This window comes from Pseudopodoces humilis, chromosome 2, assembly GCF_049639895.1.
Source record: "Pseudopodoces humilis isolate 2021_Gansu_Grassland_sample_001 chromosome 2, ASM4963989v1, whole genome shotgun sequence".
Lineage (NCBI taxonomy): Eukaryota > Metazoa > Chordata > Aves > Passeriformes > Paridae > Pseudopodoces > Pseudopodoces humilis.
Genome location: NC_142201.1, coordinates 73,355,538 through 73,380,573, shown reverse-complemented (window position 1 = coordinate 73,380,573; position 25,036 = coordinate 73,355,538). Strand labels below are relative to the sequence as shown.

Below are 25,036 nucleotides of genomic sequence, written 5' to 3'. Positions count from 1 at the left end.
AGCACTAGGGGAATTTCCCAGCCAGTAACAGTAGCATCACAAACCAGTGATGCCAAGTAAGTAATAAGGGCAATTCAAGGGCAATTCTATCCCTTATGGGTGCTTCCTCCAACACCTACTGTCCTGAACAAAAATCTAAATTACTGAAAGGCAAATAATATTACTTTCATCTAAGAAGACTTTTAATGCAGTGGATGTCAAATTGCTTTCCATGTCCTACACAAATGGGAAATAAATAAGGTTTTATTTGGTAAGATGGAGGAAGGAATTGTTTCATTTGACACTGGTAGGCAAACCCTTCAAAAGAAAACTTTTGCAGATGCCTGATGGGACACAGGTATACTACACACTGTTGCAATGTGAACTCCTAAAATCTGTTTACTTTTAATTTCTCTGTTTTTTTCCTGATTCAAGCATATGTAAATAATGATACATATATATATATATATATATGGACTCACTACTGTTTTTCCATCTACTGCCACAGTGTCTACAGAAGGTGCACTGTGTTAAAATGTACAATTGTGATCAACTAAAGTCCATGGTACAAACAAGGACTACACATACTACGATTCTCTAATGCAAACATGGATACATGCCATATTTCAAACCAATTAAGATGTAATTTTAAAATACCGTATTGTTACAAATCCAGAAGTAAGAAAATTCTGTATCTTTAAATACCAACAGTGGTATAGCCAAAACACATGCTGGTTTTACTCATGTGCTCCTAGTTACTTAGCAGAAATCTTTAAAGAGAGAATGAAAGCTCTGCAATGAGAAATAAAAAAAAAAAAAAGAAATCAAGCAAACTGGTACTCTTAAAAGTAAGTACATTGATGGATTGTCAGCTGCATTAAATTGCATAAGTAAAAAGGTATTTCTTCACCTCTTCTTTTCAGACTCCACTGCCAAGCAGGTAAGAAAGGCTGCCATAGAACTGTTTGTTCTCTCTTAAAGAAAATGCAAGATAACAGAAAATCAGACTTTCTGAATTACAATTTGATTTTAGTTGTACAGCACAGTAGTCTGTAATTCCCACAAAAGTATACTTGAAGGAATAGATTTTTGTCTGTTTTCACCTCAGCTAAAATCCTGCCTGCTTCTTTTATAGTAATTTGCACAAATCCTGTTGAATTTAGCGGAGACAGGATACTTCTTCAAACTAAGATCAGCACTTTTAAGCATTTGTGCACCAAGCTCCTGTGCAAGTGCAGTACAATATTCTCTCTGGCTGTCTCAGCTTGTTGTTTGCCTGTGTAAGAACTCATTTGTTTCCTACAGCTTTTTAGCTTTTTCCAAATTCCCACATTTTGAAAAAATATATCTGTAACAAACTTATTAACAGTAAATGGGTCCCAGTAACTAGGGCACTCAGGTAAACTTCTCAGGATGTTTCTGACCCCAGTTTAAAACAAACCTTCCACTCCCACTCCTCTGGGAGAGGTTATTTTAAATCTAGATCACTTTCATGAACAAGAACAGAGAGTTATATATATTATTAGGTTCTTCTCACAGATCTGCAGTAGCAGATTGACAAATACCCTTCTACTGATATATTTTGTAAAAGGGAATAAACCTACAAATTAAATTAACTTCTCCATCTTAATTCTGCTAAGGGTAAGATGGGTTTACTCATGGCCTTCACAGTCTTCTGCAGGATATCAGTCCTGTTCAGCAGAATGCCTAATTTCTGTTAATTTCTCTAACTCAAGTGGAAAAGCACCAGGCAGCCTTTAGGAATTACTATATACAAATACAAATGCTTGAAGAATTACACAGGAAAAGATCTGTTAAGCTTAAACACCCAAGGCATCTTTTTTGTGATTCACATATCACTTCTTTCAAAGGAGTAAGCCTCATGCTTTTTAATCTATGCAGCGATCAAAAACTATCCCTTTTTTTCTAATTTCACAACACATAATCAAACACTGATCATCTGTACAATTTTCACTTCAGCAGATACAATTCAGAAACACATGCAGATACTCTAAAAATGTTAATAACTCTTCAGCCTGTTAGAAAATGGAATCTGTTTTTCCTTCACATGTAATCCCTCTGCCCCAGTCATGTGCAAAAGCTCTGCTTGAACAGCAACCACAAACACTGGATGCATAATCCATCGGATAAAGCAATTAACAGAGGAAAGCTTAAGGCCATCTCTGATCTGGCAACTAGCTATTTCTGTCATAAACATGAATATTGCATAGCTGGGAAAAGTGTTACAAAAAAGTCTCCTTTCAGGAAAGGACCCTCCATAGGAAAATACTCTTGCACATGCTTAAAGAAGACTCTTGAGTATCGGCTTCTGTGAAGACTATTCAAGGGCATATAAATTTGCAGTGGTGTTTCCATTGATTTGGATAACCAACTGGCGTATTTTCAAATTCCAGGGCTATCGCAGCTAAAGCATTGAAGCTTCTCACCAGGCAAGGACCTGCAAACTCTGAAGAGCCCCAGAAGTACTCTGTTCAAGGAGAAGCATATTGCACACTTGTAAGCTTTGCCCAAAGAGAGGGGATGAGGATCCCCTCTGCTCCAAACTGCTCACAAAACACAAATAAACTGAAGGGAATTACAAAGGGATTAGAAGCTAGTCCAGTGGAGAGGTACATGTCCCAGAATACTTCTTCAAAAACATCCGGTCTTCACAGCAAGTGGAGAGCCAGGGTTCTGGTTTAGAGAGCCGGTCATGCAAAGTGGAGAGTATGAAAATGATTGAAAGGGTCAGAGAAGAAGACAGAGGTGCTCTTTGCTTTGCATACAGTCATCTCATTTAACTACTCATTGATACAGTTAATTTGCAACAAAATTTTAAAACACATTTATTCTTCATCACAGCTCATTCTTTTGAGAGAAAGTTAGAGAGATTCTGCTAATACAGAATTTGACTGATCTGACTCAGTGATGCTCACCTGCAGCAAGACTGGGATGTGCTGAATGGAACAAAAGGATGTCTGTAACAATTTCAAAAACCAACAGTGCTTCTGCAGGACTCAGGCATGCAGCAGTGGTCCTCACTCAGTTGAGATATGGAAGAAGGCTGAGGACTGAAATGGGGCTTCCAGTTGAGAAACTAGAGCTCACCCAGATCTACAACAACCCTTCCTCAATGGAATCAGTCTGGGGACAGACACACTTCTGTAAGATCAATAGCTCTTAACCAGCCCCTCACACTCTGGGAGAAATCTGGACAACTTCCATGCCCAAGGACCCTCATGAAGTTGCTTTCCTGGTGATACTGATTAGGCTGTTGACCTGCTGTTGGGGAAAGCTGCAGCACTGCTCAGCCAACAACCCCTGGCAGCAGCATGGCTCAGGAATCGCGTCACACTACCAGCCATGACTTGGCTCCTCATTCACTGGCCACAAGGCAACAGTGTAGAGGTGAATAGAGGTCACAAATTCCAGAAAAATGCTACACAGTGTATTTTAGAGTTCTTTGTGTCCTCGCCACGCTCCTGGCCAGCCCTGCCAGTGGCGAGTTCAATGTGCTGGTGCAATGGGCTAACACGACCTTCAAAGTTTTACCCAGCAAGACTATTCCCACAGATGCACCTTCTTTGAGAGAAGATTCAAGGCCAAGAGCTTTGCTGATAGAGTATTTCTTAGAGAACATTTTTATCTGTGCCACAAAAAAGCCAACACATGAAGCTTTTCATTTCATCATCTCAAATACCTCACTCAGGTGTTGCTTCCCTTAGCAGATTGCATGTTAATTCCTTGTATATTGTGAATTTGCAAAATAACACTTGATTTAAGGTATATTGAAATTCATTATAAAAAATATTTCAATTAAAGGATCTTAAAACAGTATCCTGGATCTGCCCTATTTTCTTAGATATTCCTTGGTCAAATTCTACTTGACTTCACATGTAACTTATATCCTTACCTAGTAATCACCCAGAGCAGCATTTGACAACTTCACTGTAATGTCTCTTAATGAAAGAAGCCTTGAGCTTAGCCTAGAAAAGCCATTTGTAGCTTTAAACAAATCCAGAAATAAACATTTGGGTGGGTGATCAATCAGTTCTTTCACCTCATAATTTTGTAGAGCTGTAGTTTGGCATGCATAGGTGCAAAACAAAATGTTAGTCACTTCTAATTATTAATTGGAGATTTTTGGACATTTCCCATAATTAATGCTACAATCTCAACTTTTACAGTGGCTATAGAATGAACTCTTAAATGTCAATCAAATTAACACATTCAAAAATATGAAGCTTATACAACATTTTAAGTGAATGGTAAATTCTTTTTTTTAAACAAAAAGGCTTTTTTTCCTAAAAAAGAAAAGAAAAGGATTATTTATGATACATTGCATGTATTTTAAACTAAAAAAAATCAGCAATACAGTATTGATGAGTTCAACAACTCATATTTAGAAATAAAACTCTAATTCCCAGAACATGCCATATGGACCACTTCTGTTACCAAAAGTTTCACACTCAAGGCATTTGTAGGAGTAGTTATCAAATGTATTTTCTGCACTTCATCATCATCATCATCACCATCATCATCATCATCATCATCATCATTGAAAGTTTTGGGGTGGAAGGGGCCCTAAAGATTATCTAATTCCACCTAGCCTTCTATGGGCAGGGAGACCTTCACCAGACCAGTTTGCTCGGAGCCACACTAAACCCAGTCCCGAAGACTTCTAGGGATGGAGCATCCACAGCTTCCCTGTGCCCCACAGGAATGAACATCTATTCCAACCTATTCATTTTAATTTTAAAGCCATTCCCCCTTCTCCTATGTCTACATGCCCTTATAAAAAGTCCCTCTCCAGCTCTTCTGTAACCCCCTCTAGGTTGGCGGATATAAGGTCTTCCTGGAGCCTTCCCTGCTCCAGGCTGAACATCCCCAGCACTCTCAGTGTCAAATGAGACTTTATTTTCTTCTCCTTACTCAAAATAAAGACTTCCTTCCAAAGTAATACTGTTGAAACTGGGCTGATGATAACTAGTAAGGCAAACCAAGACCTAACATCTTACTCACCCTGAGCAAAGGTACCAGGTTTTGGTCCCACAGTAGCAGCACAATACACTTAGTTCAGAATTGTAATTTGATTTCATTTATCAGTTAGGGGTCAGGAGGTCCTGAACAAAGCCACTGGTACTTCTCTTTGGTTTTATACTGTCATTTTTATATTCCTTGTTTTTACACACCTGCATGCCTGACTACACCAATACTCAAATAATGAATTGGCAACAGTCTCCTAAAAAAATGTGTCATTTCTGGACAGTGCAAACAGTGGGCTGCTACAATGGTTTTTCAAGTCCTGCTAGTCCAGTACTGGCACCCTGGTGTGTCCAACACATTCAGTGAGCCCCAATACAATTATATGACACCATGGGAAAAAAACAGAATTGGAGCAATAAGTCAGTTATTTTTAAATACTGTTTATATATTTGTTAGTGTTATTCCCATGTCCTCGGAATTCTCTGCGGAGTTCCCCATCACCCAAAATGGTTCCAAAAGTCTTTCAGGACCCTCTGATGCTGCTAGGAGCTAGGAAACCTCTCAGATGTTTCTGCAGTTTTGGCTGACAGAAAATATTCTGTTATTTTATGCTCCTATTCCCAGGAATAAATGCCAGAAACTGAATGTTCAAGACACAGAACAGAAGTTATCTAATAACTGAATTTGAAGCCTTCCTGAGCAAAGAGGAAATATACTGAATCAGCAGTCCTCTGAGATGAGTGAGAAAATTTGATGTTGTTTTAATGATATGTTCCATGCTTCTTTCACATGAAAATTAAACAACACTGCATGTCTACACAACACTCACATTACTGCTGTAGACAGTATTTTTATAGTAATTTTTCATTTAAAATGAAAAACTAAATACAATTCAGTGAAGCTGAAAAATCAAAGTTCTTTCAATATGAACTACCTCCTTCAATACCTGCCAATCCCTGGTATTTTTCTCCTTGGGTCTCAGTGGAGCTGGAATTAACATAGCCTCATCTGTTCTTTTCTTGGTAGTTCTTCTTTACTGGCAGAAAGAGAACTCTGAGAATACAGGAGCTTTTCATTACTTTTGCCTGACTTCTACCAGGTGCAATGTCCATGGAGGCAGAATGTACTTTCAGACGGGAGTCATCCAAAAGTCTGCACGGCAAAGGACTCTGAGGCACAGCAATCAAAACCAAAACAATCCCTAGGCTCTGTTAATCCATTCAAACATTCCCTCTGCAGGGTGTCTTCAAGGTAACCAAGCAGAAAATATCAACAGCTTTATCAAGAAAATTGTAACAATTCTTTTAAGCTAAACATTTAAAATATAGTTAATTTAGCATTCACTGGAAAGTGTTACACCAATACAAGAAATCAGCCTGTGCTGTATTGTATGAGATCAGTTTTAATATCATCCCTTTCTAAGCAAGGTCGTCTTGATAAGGAGAAGCTACTTGACAATTGAAATAATACAACACTCTTTCTAGGGGGGTAGGATCAAAAGGAGAATTTAAGCTGCAAAGACCCTTAGCATCAGTGGAAGAAGGGAACATAACTGCATCCCCTGATCCACACCTCATGCCCATCCTGCAGTCCATGTCTCACAACCATTGAACTTCCCTGCTCAAACAGAGCCAAAGCAGCACCATGTGCCAAGGTGCTGTGAGGTGAGGGCCTACCCCCATCACACACAAAACAGAAAAGAAGTCTGCTCCGTTTTACTTTGCTCCTCTAGCCATTGGGCATGACCTCACTGCTGTTTGGGGATAGGCGTAGCTGCCCCACAACAGCCATGAACGAGGACTTCAGAGTTATCTCAGTTTGAGTATCTTTGCTCATTAAAACACCTGCTTAAGAAATTAATTTATTAAGACTGTTTGTAAATTTGGGGTCATTCTTCAAACTTTTCCTGACACATCACAGGCCAAATATTTTTATGCTCTAAGCTTTTATTTTATGAATTTGCAGAAGGAGCAACTTTGCAACCTGTCAATGTAAGCCACCTTTTTTTAAAACACTCCAATATATTATCTGTACTGTGTCAACCAGGATCCTTTTGACCTGTATTTCATCAGAACAGACATTTTTAAAGCTACCAGTTCAATATTTGAGGAGGGAAGTACAAGACTGAAGTACTGAGACATGACATGATCAGATCCTACCAACTCCAGTGTTGACAACAATCCACTAAAGACACTCCACTGGAATATTCCTATGAAGATGCTGTCAGGGAGACACGGAAAGTAATAGCTGAAATGGTTTTTATGAGGATCACACAGTAACTTCATAACAGCCCCTGCTAAGAAAGGACAAAAGGATTAAATCTCTAAAGTGTCAAAAAAAAGAAAGGTAATTTGAAAATAAAAATGAAATATGTTTTTATTCCTGTTATGATTGCATAAATGCTGCTCTTCCAGTGAGCCCACAGCAGAATGAGAATCATTACAGAAAAAAAGCTGCTGGTCAGTGTAACCAAGGAGATCAATTTCTGTTCTTAGAAAGAAAGAAAAAGAGTAAACCCTAAAATATATAAAATTCACAAGGCAGACAGAAACTACATTGATCAAAACATTGAAAATAATATTTCAATATGTCTTCATCTAGGATCAAATTTTAAAATGTTCACATCTTTCTGAGGTTGAAGTACCAAATGTTTATTATTTGCTTGCAATCTGCAAAGAGGAAAATTTATTTTCTTTTCTAAGAGGAAAATTATGTGTTAGGAATATCTTGCATGCCTGTCCTGTATCTGTGGAAAAAGAACATTTAATTCTTTTCTCAGATACTCAGTCTAAGTCCTCACTTATAAAAGCCAAAGGTTAGTGACAGGAACAAATAATATAAATATTATTTTATGGGTTAAGTCCTTTCACTCTCTTTAATCATGAAAATATGAGTGGGGTACTATATGCTCTTTTAAAAGAAATGTATCTTAGATATTCTGGCTGGACAGAATGTAAATTTATATGCTTATAAAAGGCACATTCAAAAAAATGAAGAATGAAACCACCTACAAAATTTAGGGAATCCTAACAGTACATTATAAATATTTAATTTTTTTTTTAATTTGTGCTTTCTTAGCACAGGCAGAAGAACCCAGGCTCATCCCTGTGTTTCCTCTAAGCAGTACCTTTATGGTTTATGTAACTTCTGCATCTAATACACCGCTTACTGAGGTAACTTCTTCCTTAGCATGCCCTAAAAACCCTCAAGTGGCAAAGGAATATTCCCAGAGTAGCAAATCTAGTTACCCAACCACTGGGTCTGCCTGGCTGGGCTGTCCACCTGAACTGTGACTCTGTCATCAACATTGTGAAGAATTGCAAAGGAAAGGCTCATTCTTTCTGAGGGACTACTCTGGCCTCCTCAAGCATTTCACCATTGCACAGCACATGCTGAAACAATGATCAGCACTACTGGCATGGGCCACCTGCCTGACTATAGGTGATTTGCTGTTACTGACACTGTCAGTCTCTTGGAAGACCCTGGAGTAGAGCAGGGTGCGTATCACACATCCTTGGCAAGAGTAAAAGACAGCAAAACGTTACCTAGTCAAACTTCTCTCCAATACCGCCCAGAGATAGCAGAAACACTGCACCTGGCTAGGTATAAGAAAATCAGCACCTGCTTTGGAGTCTTGACTTTAGCAAATCACTATTATCTCACTCTTTCATACTACTGATAATTATTCCTAATGCAAAACCAGGTGTTACTTCATAGCAGTATTCTCCTTGATTAGAGTTTTATGACCTACTAAATCTACAGTGTCTGATTCAGCTACATTCCCTGTTTATATTCCCAGAATAATTCCCAGAATTATTATCTGTGAATAATTCCCAGAATATAAACAGCTCAAATGCAGGTATAAGTCTCAGGCAAAGTAATTTTCTGTTAACTGTTTATTCCATCTGGGTCCATGACCCAGCAAAACAGCAACAAAGTTTTTGATTCATAGAGAGTGTCAAAACTTCAGAGCTTTGCTTCTGTGGAAATAAAGCATGAAAAATTCACGACAAGATGCATGCCCAGTGAGCATGAATAAATTAGTATTTAGAGTAAAACCATGCTGTCAAATACAATTTAAATTCAAAAGACTAGATATTTATGAGACATGATTGGAGGAAACAAGGTAAGCAGTCAAAAACTGATCCAAAACTACTAAGCTACACTCAAAACCAAATAGGAAGGCAATTCCATGGTCCCAAACTGAGGTTTGAAGACAAAATTTAAGGTGAAGGGAGAAAGTATTAAGCTTTCTCTTTTGTGTGGGCTCTTTGGCCATGCAGGACAGTTCTTCAAGTGACCTGGGATAACTCAGGCTTGCCTTCAGGCACGGGGCATGTTCCAGGAGCAGGGTTAGCAGGAGGTTTGGCAATTGCTCGGTAGAACTGGCCTTACAGCTGAAAGCTGACAACACAAGTAGTGCCAGCACTTGCCCCTCAGAGCAATGTAACCCAGTGTTTATGTTCAGAGGCACACCCAGGTGTTCTCACAGGCTCTGCCTTCCCACCCATGCACTTGAGAGAGCTCCTGCACAAAGCCCACTCAATCCACAGGGAAATACTCCAGCTGTTCCCTTTCCTTCTAAGTCCATTCAGGCTCTGCAAAGAGACACATCAATAAAATCTTAGCCTGACTTCATGCATTGTCAAACTGGAGGTGCCAGGACAGGAAAGAGTAAGGCAGAGTGACTGAATGTGTCTGCTTTAATTCAACCATGCCAATGAAAAGGGCTTTTTTACTAACATCACACCCCTTCAGGTTAGATGCCATGAAAAGCACACTCATTTAAGAACTCAGATAAGCAAATTAGGAAAAGCATGAAAATTCATTGTGAATAACCAACTTTAGTCAGTGGAACAAAGGTAAGAAAAAATGCATTCCGGAAAATCAAACTGAGTTGTGTCTAAGTCTTCCCATCTTGTAATATAAAAATTAATGAAATGCATTTTGTTCCAGTTATGACATAGTGTAGTTTAGAAACCCATTCAAAAGTTTTGCAGCAAATAGAGAAGTATGGACATTTTCATGTCCAAACAGCTTCCTTATCAAAACATTATACAAATTATAAAACGGGAAGAGTTTACCATGGAGTCATATTATTTTAATAGCCACTTCACTTAAAACCATTTCCAAACAGCTTCTTTGTTTTTCAGCTAATGTGAATGAGAAAGAAGTATTTTAACTTTAGATTGCTACACCTTTTCGGTCCTATCACTGAAAACACTTTCAAAATGGCATTTTCATTGGCCTGTCCGCAAGTAGAAATACTAACAATTCTGGGCCAGTTTCACAACACCATTAAAGTTCTCCAACTCACAACTGTTCATGAGATAAGAATGTCATGTCATCTATTGTTTCTCATAACCCACCACAATCTAGAAGCAGTGAAGCCAGCCAATCCAATTCATCTTGAAAAACCATCAAAGTCCATACACATTTCAACAAGCAAATGGGTGGGATATTAGCATCAGCAGAAACAGAAGACACAAATTTGATTCCATGAGCTCCATGAGCCTGCAAAGCAATGGGAGCTTAGTGTCAAAAGCTGACTGACTGTGAATAAATCAGCTCCAGGAAAAAATCAGAATTCCTAGATCATAAGTGACAGATGTTCCTTATGCCAGAATGACTTTCAGGCCATTTCATTTTAATTTTATTAGGAGAGGAGGAAAAACAGTTACAGAGCAAAAGCAAAACACAAGATTGTGTCCAGTGTGTTTTAAATTAATCTGCTACTGTCAGGACTCTTTGTTTCATTCATCTGGTCCAGACTAAAAATACAGAAGGAGACAAAAAATTGACTCAGTATAAAAAGGGGGACAGCATACTTCCAGCACTTAAAAAGCATTGCTTTTTTAGTTTCCAATGATCAACAAACACACTTGGGAAAACACACTGGGAAAGTGCTTTGCTGAAGCAAGGGGCAAGCAGGCTTCTTTGCCAGCTGTTTTACTCCATAATCCAAGTCCACACCCGGCTGGAAGTTTCCAGAGGGGTCTCACATTCACATTCAGTTCATTCAGAAACATTCAGTTTCTAATAAACAATAGACCTTGTGTCCACAGGATGCCACAGAAGCTGACAGTATGAACTTCCCCTGGTTCAAAAGTTGCTAGAGAAAAGTATGGAGGCTCGGTCCTGAGGGGGCTATCCTGTGCCACATCCTGGATACCACTGCAAGAGGACATGCTTTCATCCCGTGAGAGCTAAAAGCAAGGAGAGTGTTTCACAGACAACACGACAGGCGTTAAACTTCATTTTACCTGTTTCATAAAGGATTGTCTATGACTCTGTGAGAGTCAGCATGTTGGTCTGGATGGACTTTTCATCATTGAATCACTGAACATGCTGAGTTGGAAGGCATCCAAAAGAATAAACGAAGCCCAACTCCTGGCCCTGCCCAGGATGGTCCCAAGAATCACACCATGTGCCTGAGAGCATTGTCCAAATGCTTCTTGAACTCTGTCAGACAAGTGCTGCGAGCACTTTCCTGGGGAGCTTGTTCCAGTGCACAACCACTCTGTGGATGAAGAACCTTTTCCTAATATCCAGCCTGAACCTTCCCTGACACAGCTTCAAGCCATTCATAAATCTGAATTATATGTGGCATTTGGAATTTCTTCCAGTATAAAAAATTCAGCAGGTCATTTTTGTCAAACCCAGTGTTTTGTATTTTAAATGTTGTATTATAATTTGTAAGGTAATTTTTTTCATTAATAAAAGTATTTTATGTCTAAAATTACTGAAAAGAAAACTAACTCACACATATAAATTAAAGTTATTTTCTTGCCAGAACACATTTTGCTGAACTGATAACTGGGAAGTTATGATTTTAATAAAATATTCAAGGCAAATACATTCCATTAAAAAAAAAAAAAAGTCTGGACACATCCAGTGATGTAGTTTTAATTGCCAGCTTTATTCTTAGACAATTTCTAAAGTGCTCAGAGGCCTAAGTCAAAAGCCAGTGAGTATCCTTACAAAAACTGATTTATTTCAAATGTGCAAAAGGGCTGTTAGTCTGAGCTGAAGAGCACCAAAACAAGGAAAATACAGCTGCACAGCATATGGCAGGGAACCTGAAACCCAGTTTCGGAAATGCAGGTCCACAAACCGGTGTCACCAAAGGTGCTGGCAGGGCCCATCCTGTCAATGTGTGCACCAAGAGGGCAGGCTCTGGATGGAGGTCTCAGGGACAGTGAGTCCCTGGGAGGGCAGCCCCATCTCCTCTCAATCTGCCCAGCACTGATGGTTCACGGGGGGCACGTGAGGAGAACGTGCCAGAAGAGTGAAAGCAGGAGAGTCATTCCTTGTGTTCCCATTCAGCTAAAAATTGAAGCATCTCCAGCCACCTCACTGTACTGTCAAGGAGACGAGTATTTATATCATGGCACAGATGGCCTTGCTCATTAGTACAGTCTGCAAATGACTGCACTCAGGATGTACCTGTCAGGAGCTTCCAGCCTCTGTCTGGTCAGGAAATGGTGGGGGGACACCAAACTGCCCTACAAGCACTGCTGGGTTATCAGCTCCCCCACATGCCAGCACCTTCACCTCAGTGGATGGGCTTGACATGGACTTCAGAACACTCCATCACACCAGTTCAGACTCAGCCCTCTGAATTTAATTTCTTATCCCATATGTGACTCCACTAACGTTCACGGAACTTCTGTGAAGTACAGTTGTATTAACCATGTGTGAAGCCATAAGGTATCAATCCCAAATGGTTAATTGTCATAATAAATTGATTTTTTATTACTGCAATAAATAATTTCTCCCATAGAGAGGTATAGAATGAGTTTCCTTAGAGAGGTTAAACAGCAAACATCGTGACCTTGTTATTTTGGGACAATATCCAAAATTTGGAAAATCTGGCTGGATGCTAGTGAAGGTCTCTGGTTAAACACACACACACAAAAAAAAAAAATTAGAGTGAAATGTGAAAAACAACAAAATGTTTGTATAAGAAGTAGAGCAACAGGGCCCTTCAACATGTGGGTAGTACCATGCCATAAGAAAAAACCCAATAACAAGCATTTATCTGCATGGGAAAACAAGAAACATGATGTTGGAAATCACATTTAAAACTAGGTGTCCATGGTCTTCAGGTAGAGATTTTTTTTTTTTTTTAATTTTTTTTTTTTTTGTGGTCCCTAGAACAAATGGGATACTGTAAACGCTCTGGGCTCCAAGGAACAGCTGGTAACACACCAATCTAACAAAACTTTGCTGAGATATTAATGCATGAGGGTGTGCTTCTGCAAAGATGCATATACAGCTCTGCAGGAAGTGCTACCTATCACCCAGACCTCACAAGCCTTATATCAGAAATTTAGGACAGTGTTATTTATTCCAATGATTCAAATACCAGTAAATTGAAACACATAAATGAGCCTTTAAATAAACCAGACAAGCATTAAATACCCTGAAATCCAGGACAGGTGTTTTTTTTGATTTTGCTTCTAGGCATTTAGTTAAGGAACAATCATTATTTATGACTTACTTTCATCTGAACACAGAGCTGGTGTCGGGATTAAATGAAAACTATTTTCTTATTCTGTCTTTCTCACTGCCAGTCTAAAAAAAATATGTTTTATGCATTTAAATGAAAATAAACATTTTCTGAAGAGAGGCTGGAACATCCACTGCTCACTGCAAAGCCTTTGAATCTTTTTATTTTTTTTAATGCAATAAGACACCTGAACAGCTTCAACACTGCAGCAGAGTTGTCTAGGTCACATTCCTACAGCTGCCATTTAAGATAACCAAGCCTGAAAATTGTCAGTTATTGCAGAGTCAGATTTATTTTTTTTAGAAAAGATAAATATCTCTAAGTGGGATGTGATTATGAACTGAATAGAGGTATGTGGCAGAGAAATAGGGAAATGTCTATCAGTTATTGTCAACTTTTAAGCAGAGTCATGCTTACAGCCACTGATCTACCTGCCTAACATTCAACTTCCAAACAAGTTGGCAAATTGAAAAGAATTCCAACATGAGCTAAATGAGTGACATGAGCTATGGGAAAATAATGCAGCATGCAGTTCCCAAGGCTCAGTCTACTTTTTTTATCCATAAAGGACTTGAGCATGACATAAACTGTATTGCTATGTCCCTCCTCTCAAAATCTATGTAAGCAAGTCAACCACAGCCTATGAATCTGTGTAATTAAAAAAAAGGGGGGAATATCTAGCAAAACACATCATATGCTGAGCTTATTTTTAACTGTTCACGTGCAAAAAAAATTAAATGCTTATCAAATGGGTGAGACTGAAGAAAATACCTCTTCAGATAAACTGATACTCTAAAATTAATTCCCATGCCTGCAGCACAACAGCTCCCCTGCACCTCACCATCACCCTTTTGCCTCATCTTACTCTTCAAGATAAACTTTTTCTCCTAAATGCTGGCAGGCAAAGGATTTCCTTTCCTGTCATCCCCTTCCACCTGCTTCTCTGGTGCTAGTACTGCCTAATCTAAAATCCTGCCTCCAGCAAGCCCTACTCATGCCACTTTCCTCAGAGTAAGCCACAAGCATATGAAAAATTTGTGTGTTTAACTTAAATAGGGAAAAAGGTTTTGAAAGCCTCCTTCCCCCACCTAAATCTCCTTCCTCTTCAGAGTGATTTGCAGCAGATTCATGAAGAGCAGAAGACACTCAAAGGGCTCCGACTCTGCCCTGGGGAAGGGAAGGTTTCTGAGAGGGATAGGTGTGTTCTGCATTAAACATCATGAAACCAGACTCTTTCAAAGGAGAAACAAGTGTGTCATAAGGTAGCTCAGACCCAACACCTCCACACCTTTCACACCTCGTTTCCTTCTTGCAATAAAAGGCCAGGATGGCACTGAGGACAGATTCTTAAACTCTCTTTTGGTTTTAGGAAGGTTGAATTACATCAACTAATACAAAATGAAAAGCAACAGTTTGTTTCTCATTTCCAGAGGAAAATGCACTAGACATACACTTTTTGATGCTAAAGTATAGTGCCAAAAAGGAGCTGGAAATATTGCTGCTGTAAGAAGTAACTATATTTTGAATCATCTTAGAATCATAAAACCATAGAATTGAGTGGGCTGGAAGGGACCTTAAAGATCATCCAGTTCCATTTAGGGCAGCATTATTTCCCAGGCACCAAGACTTTCAAGCCTTTAAGCAAGTTTTAATGTTAGCATTAAGTACAAATACTTCGGTGCATAAATCCTGGAACCCTACCTCACACCAAAAAACTTTTCTGTAATTCAAGGATAGGCATTGAGACAAATTCCATCCAACCACTGGAGAACTCCACATGGAAGACATGTTCTCAGCTTACTCAGCTGAATGCACTGAACTCAACCTAGGGCTCACTGGTTAAGATAGGTCTCTCCTAAAACACTGGGGAAAGAGACAGTGTAGGAGGACAAGTGCCTATTTTAATGACTGGAACACAATAAAACTGGCCTAAGTGGTACTTGGTACCACTTAAAGCTCTGGTTTTCTTGAGTGCAGGGTGAGAGGTAAGACGAAACCCATAGGAAAGCAGCATTCCAAAACAGGGAAATAAGATGTAGTAAGGCAGCAATGAAAAACCTGCAGTGAGAATCTTTCAGAATAAATACTTCAAGCTAGTCCCTAGAAAATGGCTTAAAAACTATTCTTATCATAATATAGCTGGTGTGAAATTAAGGATTAGGTACAGGTATTTTGTAAAATTGCTTACCCTTCTATTCAAGCTATACTATTCAACACCACCATGCAAAATTTTCTGAATGGAAATGTCACAATTTGCTACAACTTCACAAGCAAAGCTTATAAATAATCTAGGAAAATATTCACTTGGCTGGGGAATATCACTTAGCCCCTGTTTGCAAGGCATGAGTGGGCTTTCCAGAGTACACAGGACTTGAGCTGCTTTTCTCTGAGCAAAAAATCTTCTCCCATGACACACATATAAGCACACCCACTTCCAAATTAATATTCTTACCTTATCTTTACTTTCAGAATCAGAATCCTCAAGTTTGGTCCGAATGACAAAGGGTGTAGATAACCTCAGGAGAACTCGTTCAAATGTGGCACTGATTTTAGGAGAGACTATGTCAAAGCAGTCTTGGAATTTCAGGGTTTTATGAGTGTCACATCTGAGCTGCTTCCTAAGACCTTCTCCAAGCTGGAGAACCAGCATGTTTGGATCAAACATCAGGTGAAAGGGGAAAGCTCTGCAGAAGGTGCTGATACTAATCCTCAGGTCTAAGGGGGACTGGGAAGTTCCTGGTGGAAGTGCTTTTGTGGTATTTGCATTTTCATGTTCTTTGATAAGGAAAGTCAAACAACTGCAGTTACCTGGGTTTGTCCCCTCTGAACACAACTTATCATTTGTGACCTGTTCTACTTCTACTTCCAAGCGGTAAATCTTCTTTGCTGCTGCTTTTATCATTCCTGTCATTGCAAATCCCACAATCTGGTGTGGGTGAAAATAATGAAGCATGAGATTGCCTTCAGGGAGTTCTTTGCATAGGAAAGAAGGAGATTCCAGGGTGGCCTGTCTTCCAAATGAAGTTCTAATATGCTCCAGCAAAGCATCAAAGCCATTGAAGAAGTCTTGAAGGGTTCCACCTACAGCTCGAAGAACTCTTTCATTCTCGTCAAAGCAGATATTGAAGAATTCCTCCCCAAACTTTTCTTGCATTTCCTCAAACTTCAGACCTATAGGACAATGAGACACTGATATCAACAACATAGTATTGTTACTGTGTCACATTTTCCCTTTTTCCTCTATTTGCCCAGTATTTTTCCAAATTAGTGAGAACAGTTTTTTCACTAGATACCTATCCAGAGATCTCTGTGGTGGTTGGGAACAACCCTAGAAGCTATTTTTTTAAGTCCTCATTCTTTCAGCTTGATTTCCCAATATTCTCTTACCTGTCCCAGCCAGTTATTAGCGGGCCTGTTTCCTTTTCCCCACTGCAGCCAGTCTCCATTACAATTTCCCAGACCTTTGCATGTCACATCCAGGACACTGTGTAAATGCACCTTGGCATGGCTGCATCCCTTCCTCTGCTGACCTGGCTACAAATGATGCTTCCACTCTAACAGCCCCTCTGTTCATTCCCTCTGTAAAGCACCCAGCTCTGCCCAGCTGCTTAAAGAGTAAGACGGGACTCTAAGTCAGTTGTTTGGCTTCCCATCCACAATGTAAAGCCCTGCAGTCAGATTACACTTTTAATAGCTGGCAAATGGGGATTGTGAGCATTGAAGGGGTCTTTTAGCCAAAATACTTTTCTCATTATAGTCATTGGACACTGCTACAAGATACAAAGAAACAATTACTTATTTTTTGTTGCTTGCAAAGGAGAGCAAAACCTTTTTATTACAAGCTTTTACCTACAGTCACCCATCTTTAATAAAACCCTGCCTCTTAAAAGCAGCTCATCTACTGACCATCTACTAGCTGCCTCTACACAGCTAGTAGATGGGACAGCTCTGCAATATCTCACAATGTCACTTCAAGTTTCTATCAAAAAAATTCAAAAGGTTTTGACTGACAGAGGTGATAAGGCTAGCATTGCTGAAAGGATGAAAAAAATACTAGTACTGGAAATTTTTATCAAATCCTGTTTCAGTTTGTTATTTACAGTTTTAAGGATAACCTACAAAAAAATAATTTTGAGATGGTTACCAAGCATGTTCCTCCGTCTTATTTTAAGGAAGATACACTCTATTAAGTTTCAACTCTACTATGATATAATCCTCATATCATAGAAAAGTTATAAAATTAATCAGATGTTTGTATTGTTTTAAGATGTAACAGAATAAAAATAAGTATTAGTCAGCTCTATGTGACTTATAAATATCCAGAGTTTTCAAAAGAAATTAATACAGGAATTAACAGCATAGTTTCTTCACTACATTGAATTAACTGAATATACGATTGAAATCACATAGAATTACATGTCAGTCGACTAGTCAAATACCTTGAAATTTATCTTGAATTTGACCAGAAATGAAGGTCAGTTATTTCTTTCCTGAGGACACAACAGGCCCTTTTTTTTAATGTGTATTCAGCATGCTTTATAATATTGGTAATATCCCAGCAGATCACTGAATCTCTCACTGTTTAGACTGCTTCTAAGCTTTTCATTTGGGAAGAACAGACTGGTTAGTGAATTTTGTACCCGAGATATAACAGGGGACAGAAGTCATGTTGTTTGCAGACAATAACCTTTAATTATCTCAAGGCAGTATCTGAACTGCCTATGTATACAGGCATAGTTAACACAATCAGTATTCACAAGGGATTTAAGTGTTCCCCAGCTTTACAGTCTGCAATGACATATGATTCATAGCAAATTAAAATGCATAAATTATATATATAAATATGACAAAGCATATTTTATAAAAGAAGTAATAGCAATAATTTGGGAAAGTTCATTCAAATGCCATTACTCATAAAGAAATTTGGTCACTAAACTAGGTTATTACAAAAATATTCCCAGGATCTTTTATGACCACAGATGGTCAGCTCTGCGGCTAAGCCAAAAGAAAGTACCTCTGGTACACAATGCCACAATATCCTGACTCAGAAGACTGTGTGCCAATTCCTGACTCATTACCATTACATCTGCGTAACATGGTATTGTAGTATCTTACCAAAAAATACTCACTATAATCCAAAAAGAATTAAATTCTAACCCATACCAATAATGTCATAACTGGATATTAATATCAAAGAGCTAAGAAATCGTCATATTCATATGTATGCACAAACGAGATATGCACAACAAAGATATTCATTTTTTAAATCTCATTGTCCTGTATAGTGAAGTGTGAGCAACCTTCAGAAGTCTGTGTGTAAAAGTAAGCAGTCTAGCAGGGGCACCCGAGGCTGTAAGATTGCAGAAAAGAACAGGACAGCGTCAGAAACCCATGGGATATTCATACAGATACATCCCACAAAGCCACCCAAAAGACGGCACAGGTAAACTGCCTTTCAAGTGAATTATACAGATACAGAGAAGCAGCTGCCCTGGCACCACTGCCTGCAAATGAGGTTTGCAGAAGTGATCACTTCAGGACCCTGCTGCTATGTATGTGAGCCTCACCTCATTATCATTACTGGGAACTCTCTCAGTATCTGGCCTGAGGTTTTGCTGATTGTCTTAGACTGGTCTTGTTGTCCACGCTGGAGAACTGGCCACTCACTCTGGATGCAACAAACTGACCGCAAGCAACATGAATTATACCATGAAATTCAGGTAAATGACCTGGCTCGAGGACGTGCCACTGCTTTTAAAAACATTTGAGCTTTGAATTGAGTTACATAGACTACCAGCAGAAAATCAGATCAACTCTAATAGAAAAATGGATGTGACCAAACAACCAAACTGCTGGTCTGTGTTAGTCATGAATTTTCTCTACAATAACAGACATTGTGATATACTAAGAAAATTAAAATCAGTCAAGCAACCTTCAAAACCAAAAATCATAATGTTCCTATCAAGGAAGTTTCTTCCTTAGCCTTACCAACAAGACATTAATTTTTCTATGATGCATGATGTCTATCTTTAAATTAAAAATATTTATTTAATAATTTCCCATTACACAAACACAGACTAAATTTTTCTGTATTTCTTTGCAAAGCTATTGGCTTCAGTGATGTCTTTGTGCAAAATTGCACAAAATATTCTATATGTATTTTTACTGAATTATTCCTGCCTCTCTTATTGAAACAAATGATGAACAGATGCTCACCTAGAACTAATTCTGTATGTACTTCAGTATAACCTTTTCACTTGCTACTACATAAATTATCCTAATCTTTTTCATATCTTCTGTGGATTTTCTCCCTGCCCATATTCCTACACATAGCTGTTGTGGTTTAAGCTGAGCTGGCAAGTAAACACCATACAGTCACTTGCTCAGCCCTCTACCATGGCAAAATGGGGAGAAGAATCAAAAGTAAAACTTGTAGGTTGAGATTAGAACAGTTTAATAATTTAAACAAAAGGAAAATATAATAATAGTAATAATAATAATAGTAAATAGTAATAATGATGATAAGAGACAAAGAAAAAAAACCCCACACGCTAAGACAAGTGATGCCCAATGCAATTGCTCACCACCACTGACAGTCCCTGTCCTGGTCCAGGTCACTCCCCCAGTTTATATACTGGGCATGAAATTCTAATGCTGTGGAATGTCCCACTGGCTTATCTGGGTCTCAGCTGGGCTCCTTCCCAGCTTTCTTGTGCCCCTCCTCATTGACAGAGTGAGGGACACAAAAAAAGTCCTTGGCTTAGGATTAACACTACTTAGCAACAACCAAAACATCAGTGCGTTATCAACATTATTCTCATACTCAATCCAAAACACAGCAGTGTACCAGCTACTGAGGAGAAATTAACTCTATCCCAGATAAATTCAGGATGATACCAGACTGGGAGATAGTTTTATTACAGGTAAAAAATCTTCATGCTAAAAGAAAAGAATTCCAGAACTCTCTATGGGGCATATTTTATTACATTAGGAGACTTCCATGGGCTAGTTGTTATCTTTAAAAATTACATTCATTATGATTTCCAGTTTCAATATATGGTACTTCCTGTTTTTTCTTTTATGCTGAGAATAGACAAAATCAAAATAATCTTTTTATAATCTTCAGATTATGCATCTACATAAAAAGTCCACTCTTTTCAAACTCATCTCATGTTCAATTGTTGAATAATTGTACAATTGTTTTTCTGTTTGATTTTGCAATGGAATAATTCAAATTGAATATGGCATTGAAAACATGAGTCAACTTCTGTTCATCGAAACTGACAATCTGCTATTCCATTCTGAAAAGGCAGCATTTCCATTCTTCCTTTTTCACTGTGGAACTCTAAGCAAAATTTTCATTCAGATTCCAAGAAAAAGAAATAATATTTGAGACCTGTATGAGGGCTCAGCATTTCCAAACGCAGAGGCCACTGCACTCCCTTATCACCTCATGTATGGCCCCAACACGGCTTCCTAATGAGCCCTGCCTTGCAATTAATACAGAGGAAAACTTCTTCCTTGGTTCACCGGGACATTCCACTAAGTGGTAATAATACAAAAGAAACCAAAAATCATCCCAACACTCTCTGCTGCTCCCCAACTGAAGTAACTTGTTATTTTGAACATCTGCTTTTTTTACAAACCTTCTACTAATATAGTAAATGAAGCTCTAAAAATTCATTACTCTCAATTTGTTTTCCTTCTGGAGAGGGATCTACTGTGTTCCTACGACTTAATCTATGTAGGGAAAACAAATCACATCTTAACTTCAATGTTTTTTTCATAGTAGTTTCTTTTTGTTGCTTTTCCTTACAATGTCACTTTTATTCTAGTCCATATTGGAGAGGAACTAAATATGCACATTGAAATTTGAGGCAAAGCAACCACAAAATGAAAATATTGCTATAGACCTCCACTAAAAAGCACTTTTGGATCTGTGAAAAATTATTATTCTTTGAAAATGTGTCTCAAAGACATTAAGAGAAGGGATCCTGTATTTGCTAGCACGATCCAAAATTACCAAAGTCTTTAAGCACAGGTTCAAAGTACAAATTAAGCATTTCACTGAACTGGAGCAGAAATAGATGACTTCATCCTGTAATAACATGCTAGCTAAAGGTCTTCACTTTCTTTTCAGCAGTTAATGTCAACTGAAAACACACTACAAAATGTCAGGGAATTAATACAATATTTTTAAGTATTTTGTACCTTACGAAGTGGAGAAATTAGGTAAGAATCTGTTCCCGTAAAGAAAATCGCAAATCATAGGCTCTTGAGAAATAATCAGAAGATAAAAAAATCTGATGTGATAAAAAGATTTGATGTGATGCGATAAAAAACCAATGTAATCCATTAATTGGTACAGCATGCAGAAGCAGTTATAAGCCATCCAGTTTTTCCTAAAAGTAAATAATGAAGACAATGGCTGCAGAGTGGCCAGCATCTGACTCATTTGGCATTGAAAAACATGTTGTTTTTTTTCTGAGATACCACTCAGAATCTGTAAATACCAAACCTTAAGGGATTGGAACAATTAAATATGCAATTCCAGAACTCATACTGTGAACAGAAGCAGAATTTGCCACCTTCAGTTATAGCAAGTATCTCTTAAATGTTTTTGGATTATCAAATTTTTGGCATCAGTAACATTTTTCCTTAAACAGACCAGTGGACAGAAAGACAGGTGGCAGTTCAGAATTCCAAAGAATGATTTCAGATGGTAGGAAAAGCAACGTTTAGTCTCTGAATAAAAAAAGGTTTTCTTGTGAATACACTAATGCTGAAGGTACATTAGATGAATCATTGGGCTTATAAGTGAGTACCAGTATGTAATTACTGTATAAATTCCTACTTTCACTTCATTATGACAGTGAATTTGTATCATCTAGGGAATCCAGATAGCATTTTTATATTAGATTGGTAGTTCCTAAAAATTAGGCAGATCAGGTTTGTTTCATGTTAACTTGAGAGATTAAACGGTAATAAGGATTTTTTTCATTCGCTTTTTTTCATTTACATAAATATATATGTCTTTGAATTAACATAGGGAGTAGAAATGCATTTCCTGAAATGAATAAAATTGCAATGGAATCTAAAAACTCTTCCCATGAAATGCAAAATCATCTCTCATAACTCCTCACATATATAAAGGGCTCGACTCATCTGACTAAATATAGAAGTCTAATGCTCCTGGAGTCTTCATAAGACATCCACAACATCTACAAAAGAACCAACAGATAGTTACTCTGTCTGCCAAGATGAGGGACCTAAGGGAGACCTACATATTTCTGAAGGTCTGACAGAGGCCACAGGATACCTCACAGCACCTCAGATAATGACAAACACCTACATTTAGTCAATGAATCATGGCCAGAATATGTTCTTTATAAATAGACTTCTACAAGATGCTATTGTACATCATAATTTCAAACCACTCATTATCTGCTGGTAGCTCATCTGCTTTCTAACAATAAATAGCTCTGATTTGAGAAGAGTGGGATGTCTAAGGCCATTTGGTATAAACGTTTGTCCTTTTCTAATTGAGATGTACTCATCTCAGTTTTGAAATCACATGAATTACGTGCTTTTTGTTTAGATTACTTTTGTGCTGCCAGTGCACTGTAACATCTGCTAAATAATAGGAGCCCTGTGTGTATAGCTTAGACCCCCCAGGATAAAGTATTATTAGATCCATTAGTATTGCCAGTCCTCTGGGCTGTGTAACATTTCCTTTTACACCATTTGTAAACCAACAACTTTAATTATAAATCAGGCTGTGTATCCTAAATTAGTTGCATCCTAATGACTATCTGTAGTTCTTAGTGCAAAGAAGTGACAGAAATTTAGATACTTTCAAAATCTAAGCATTTACAGTCTTCAGACATGTCCCAAGAAGTCAGTGTACCAAACCTTTGTTTACCTTTTCCAAACACTACACCTCGTCTAATTGCACAGCAGGCTAAGATCTGTCCTGACACCTCCTTTTCAATTATTTCCTGCCTCTTCAAATATAGTATTTCTCAGCAGTTATTTAATAGCTACCAGAATGATCCCAGATTTATTCCTCTTTAAGAACACAGTATTGTAGAAATATAGAATATTCTGAGTTGGAAGGGACCCACAAGGATCATGAAAATCCAACCCTTGACCCTGTACAAGACATCCACAGGAATCATATCAAGCACTTCTTGAATTATGTCAGGTTTGGTGATGTAACCACTTCCCAAGTGCTCAGCTGTGGAGCAATACAAATTGAACTGCCATCACCACAGTGAAGCTCTCGGCTACCCTCTGGGTAAATAACCTTTTCCTAACATCCAGCCTAAACCTGCCCTGACACAGCTTCTACACCATTGCCTCTTATAAGAGCTAAGATTTTCTTAGTTTCATAAAGGAAACATAGCTCTTTAACTTTGACAAATGTACAGAGAACAAATGATTTTACAGAATTATGCCCTTTGTACTAAATGAAGAATCAGCCCTGCAAGATATATTTAGGCATGAAGTGATTTGCCCTATATAAAGCAGCCTGCAGCACATGTTCTCTTTGGTAGTGACAAACAAATGTCACCCAGAGCAAGAACTCTCTAAAACCTCACACTGACAATGGATTCCACCTCCTCCTCGGTGTCTTGGGGAGGCTGAATCCAGAAACATGATTTATCTCCCTGATAGAACAGGGCTCTGGGCTGGGATTCCATACAACTTATCACCAGGATATTAGGGAATCCCTAGGGAATTGCCATTGCACCATATCATACTCCAAACAGAAGATGCCCAGATAGACAGACAGACAAGCAAATTCCTCACACCACTCTCTGAAACAAAATCAAAAGAAACGCATTATTATCCCATAAGTTACAAATGCCTAATAGGAAAAATTCTTGCAATACATTTGAGTCCACATGCAGAGGTGACTTAGCCAGTGATATGTGCTGTGCACTTTTTAAGGAAAATGAGGTAATTCTAGTATTATTTGCTTGAATTAAAAAAAAATGGAGAATTTTCTTCTGCATCTTAAGCAATGGCAAGTCAGATAGGTAAAATTACTTCTCTAGGCCTTCCTACTGAAACAATGATCTGATACACCTGACAACATTCATTTTCAACTTTGGACTGTGTGACCAAGTGTTATTTATCTAGTGTATCTAACACAGTGCTGCAGTACATACAATTTAGATATTGCAGTCTAAAATTCAAAAATGAGCTTCAAAGACGACATTCCTTCCGTATTGTTAGAAACTGGGTATGAATAGCTTCTGCTGCTTTGCAGATTTTGCACAACAGCTCTTTTTATGTGACTTTACAAATTCAGGTTATTTTCATTAGTCTTACTATCAAAGTGAGGACAGATTATAAAGCTCCTCAGCAAGATGCAAAGAGGATCCAAAGGAAATACCAATGCCATTTAGAAGGGAACTGCCTTAGTGAAGATTCCTTTCTTTTTCTTCCCTGTGAAGGACTGAAGAGTGCAAAATAGTTCATGTTTTCAAAGGCTATTGTTTGCAGTGTCTGAATAGAGTGGTTGGAGGAGATGAGGTGAAGGGTGTACAATTT

General features: G+C 38.3%; 1 protein-coding gene across 3 annotated transcripts in view; it reads right to left on the bottom strand.

Moving 5' to 3' along the window:
- The window catches only part of GUCY1A2 (guanylate cyclase 1 soluble subunit alpha 2), a 148,860-nt gene that overhangs the window by 105,499 nt on the left and 18,325 nt on the right, over positions 1-25,036 (bottom strand). For all 3 annotated transcript variants that reach the window (XM_088069015.1, XM_005516229.3, XM_088069016.1), the window contains exon 4: positions 15,930-16,648. In XM_088069015.1, coding sequence (XP_087925141.1) covers positions 15,930-16,648 — 719 coding nt within the window. The remainder of the gene's footprint in view (positions 1-15,929; positions 16,649-25,036) is intronic.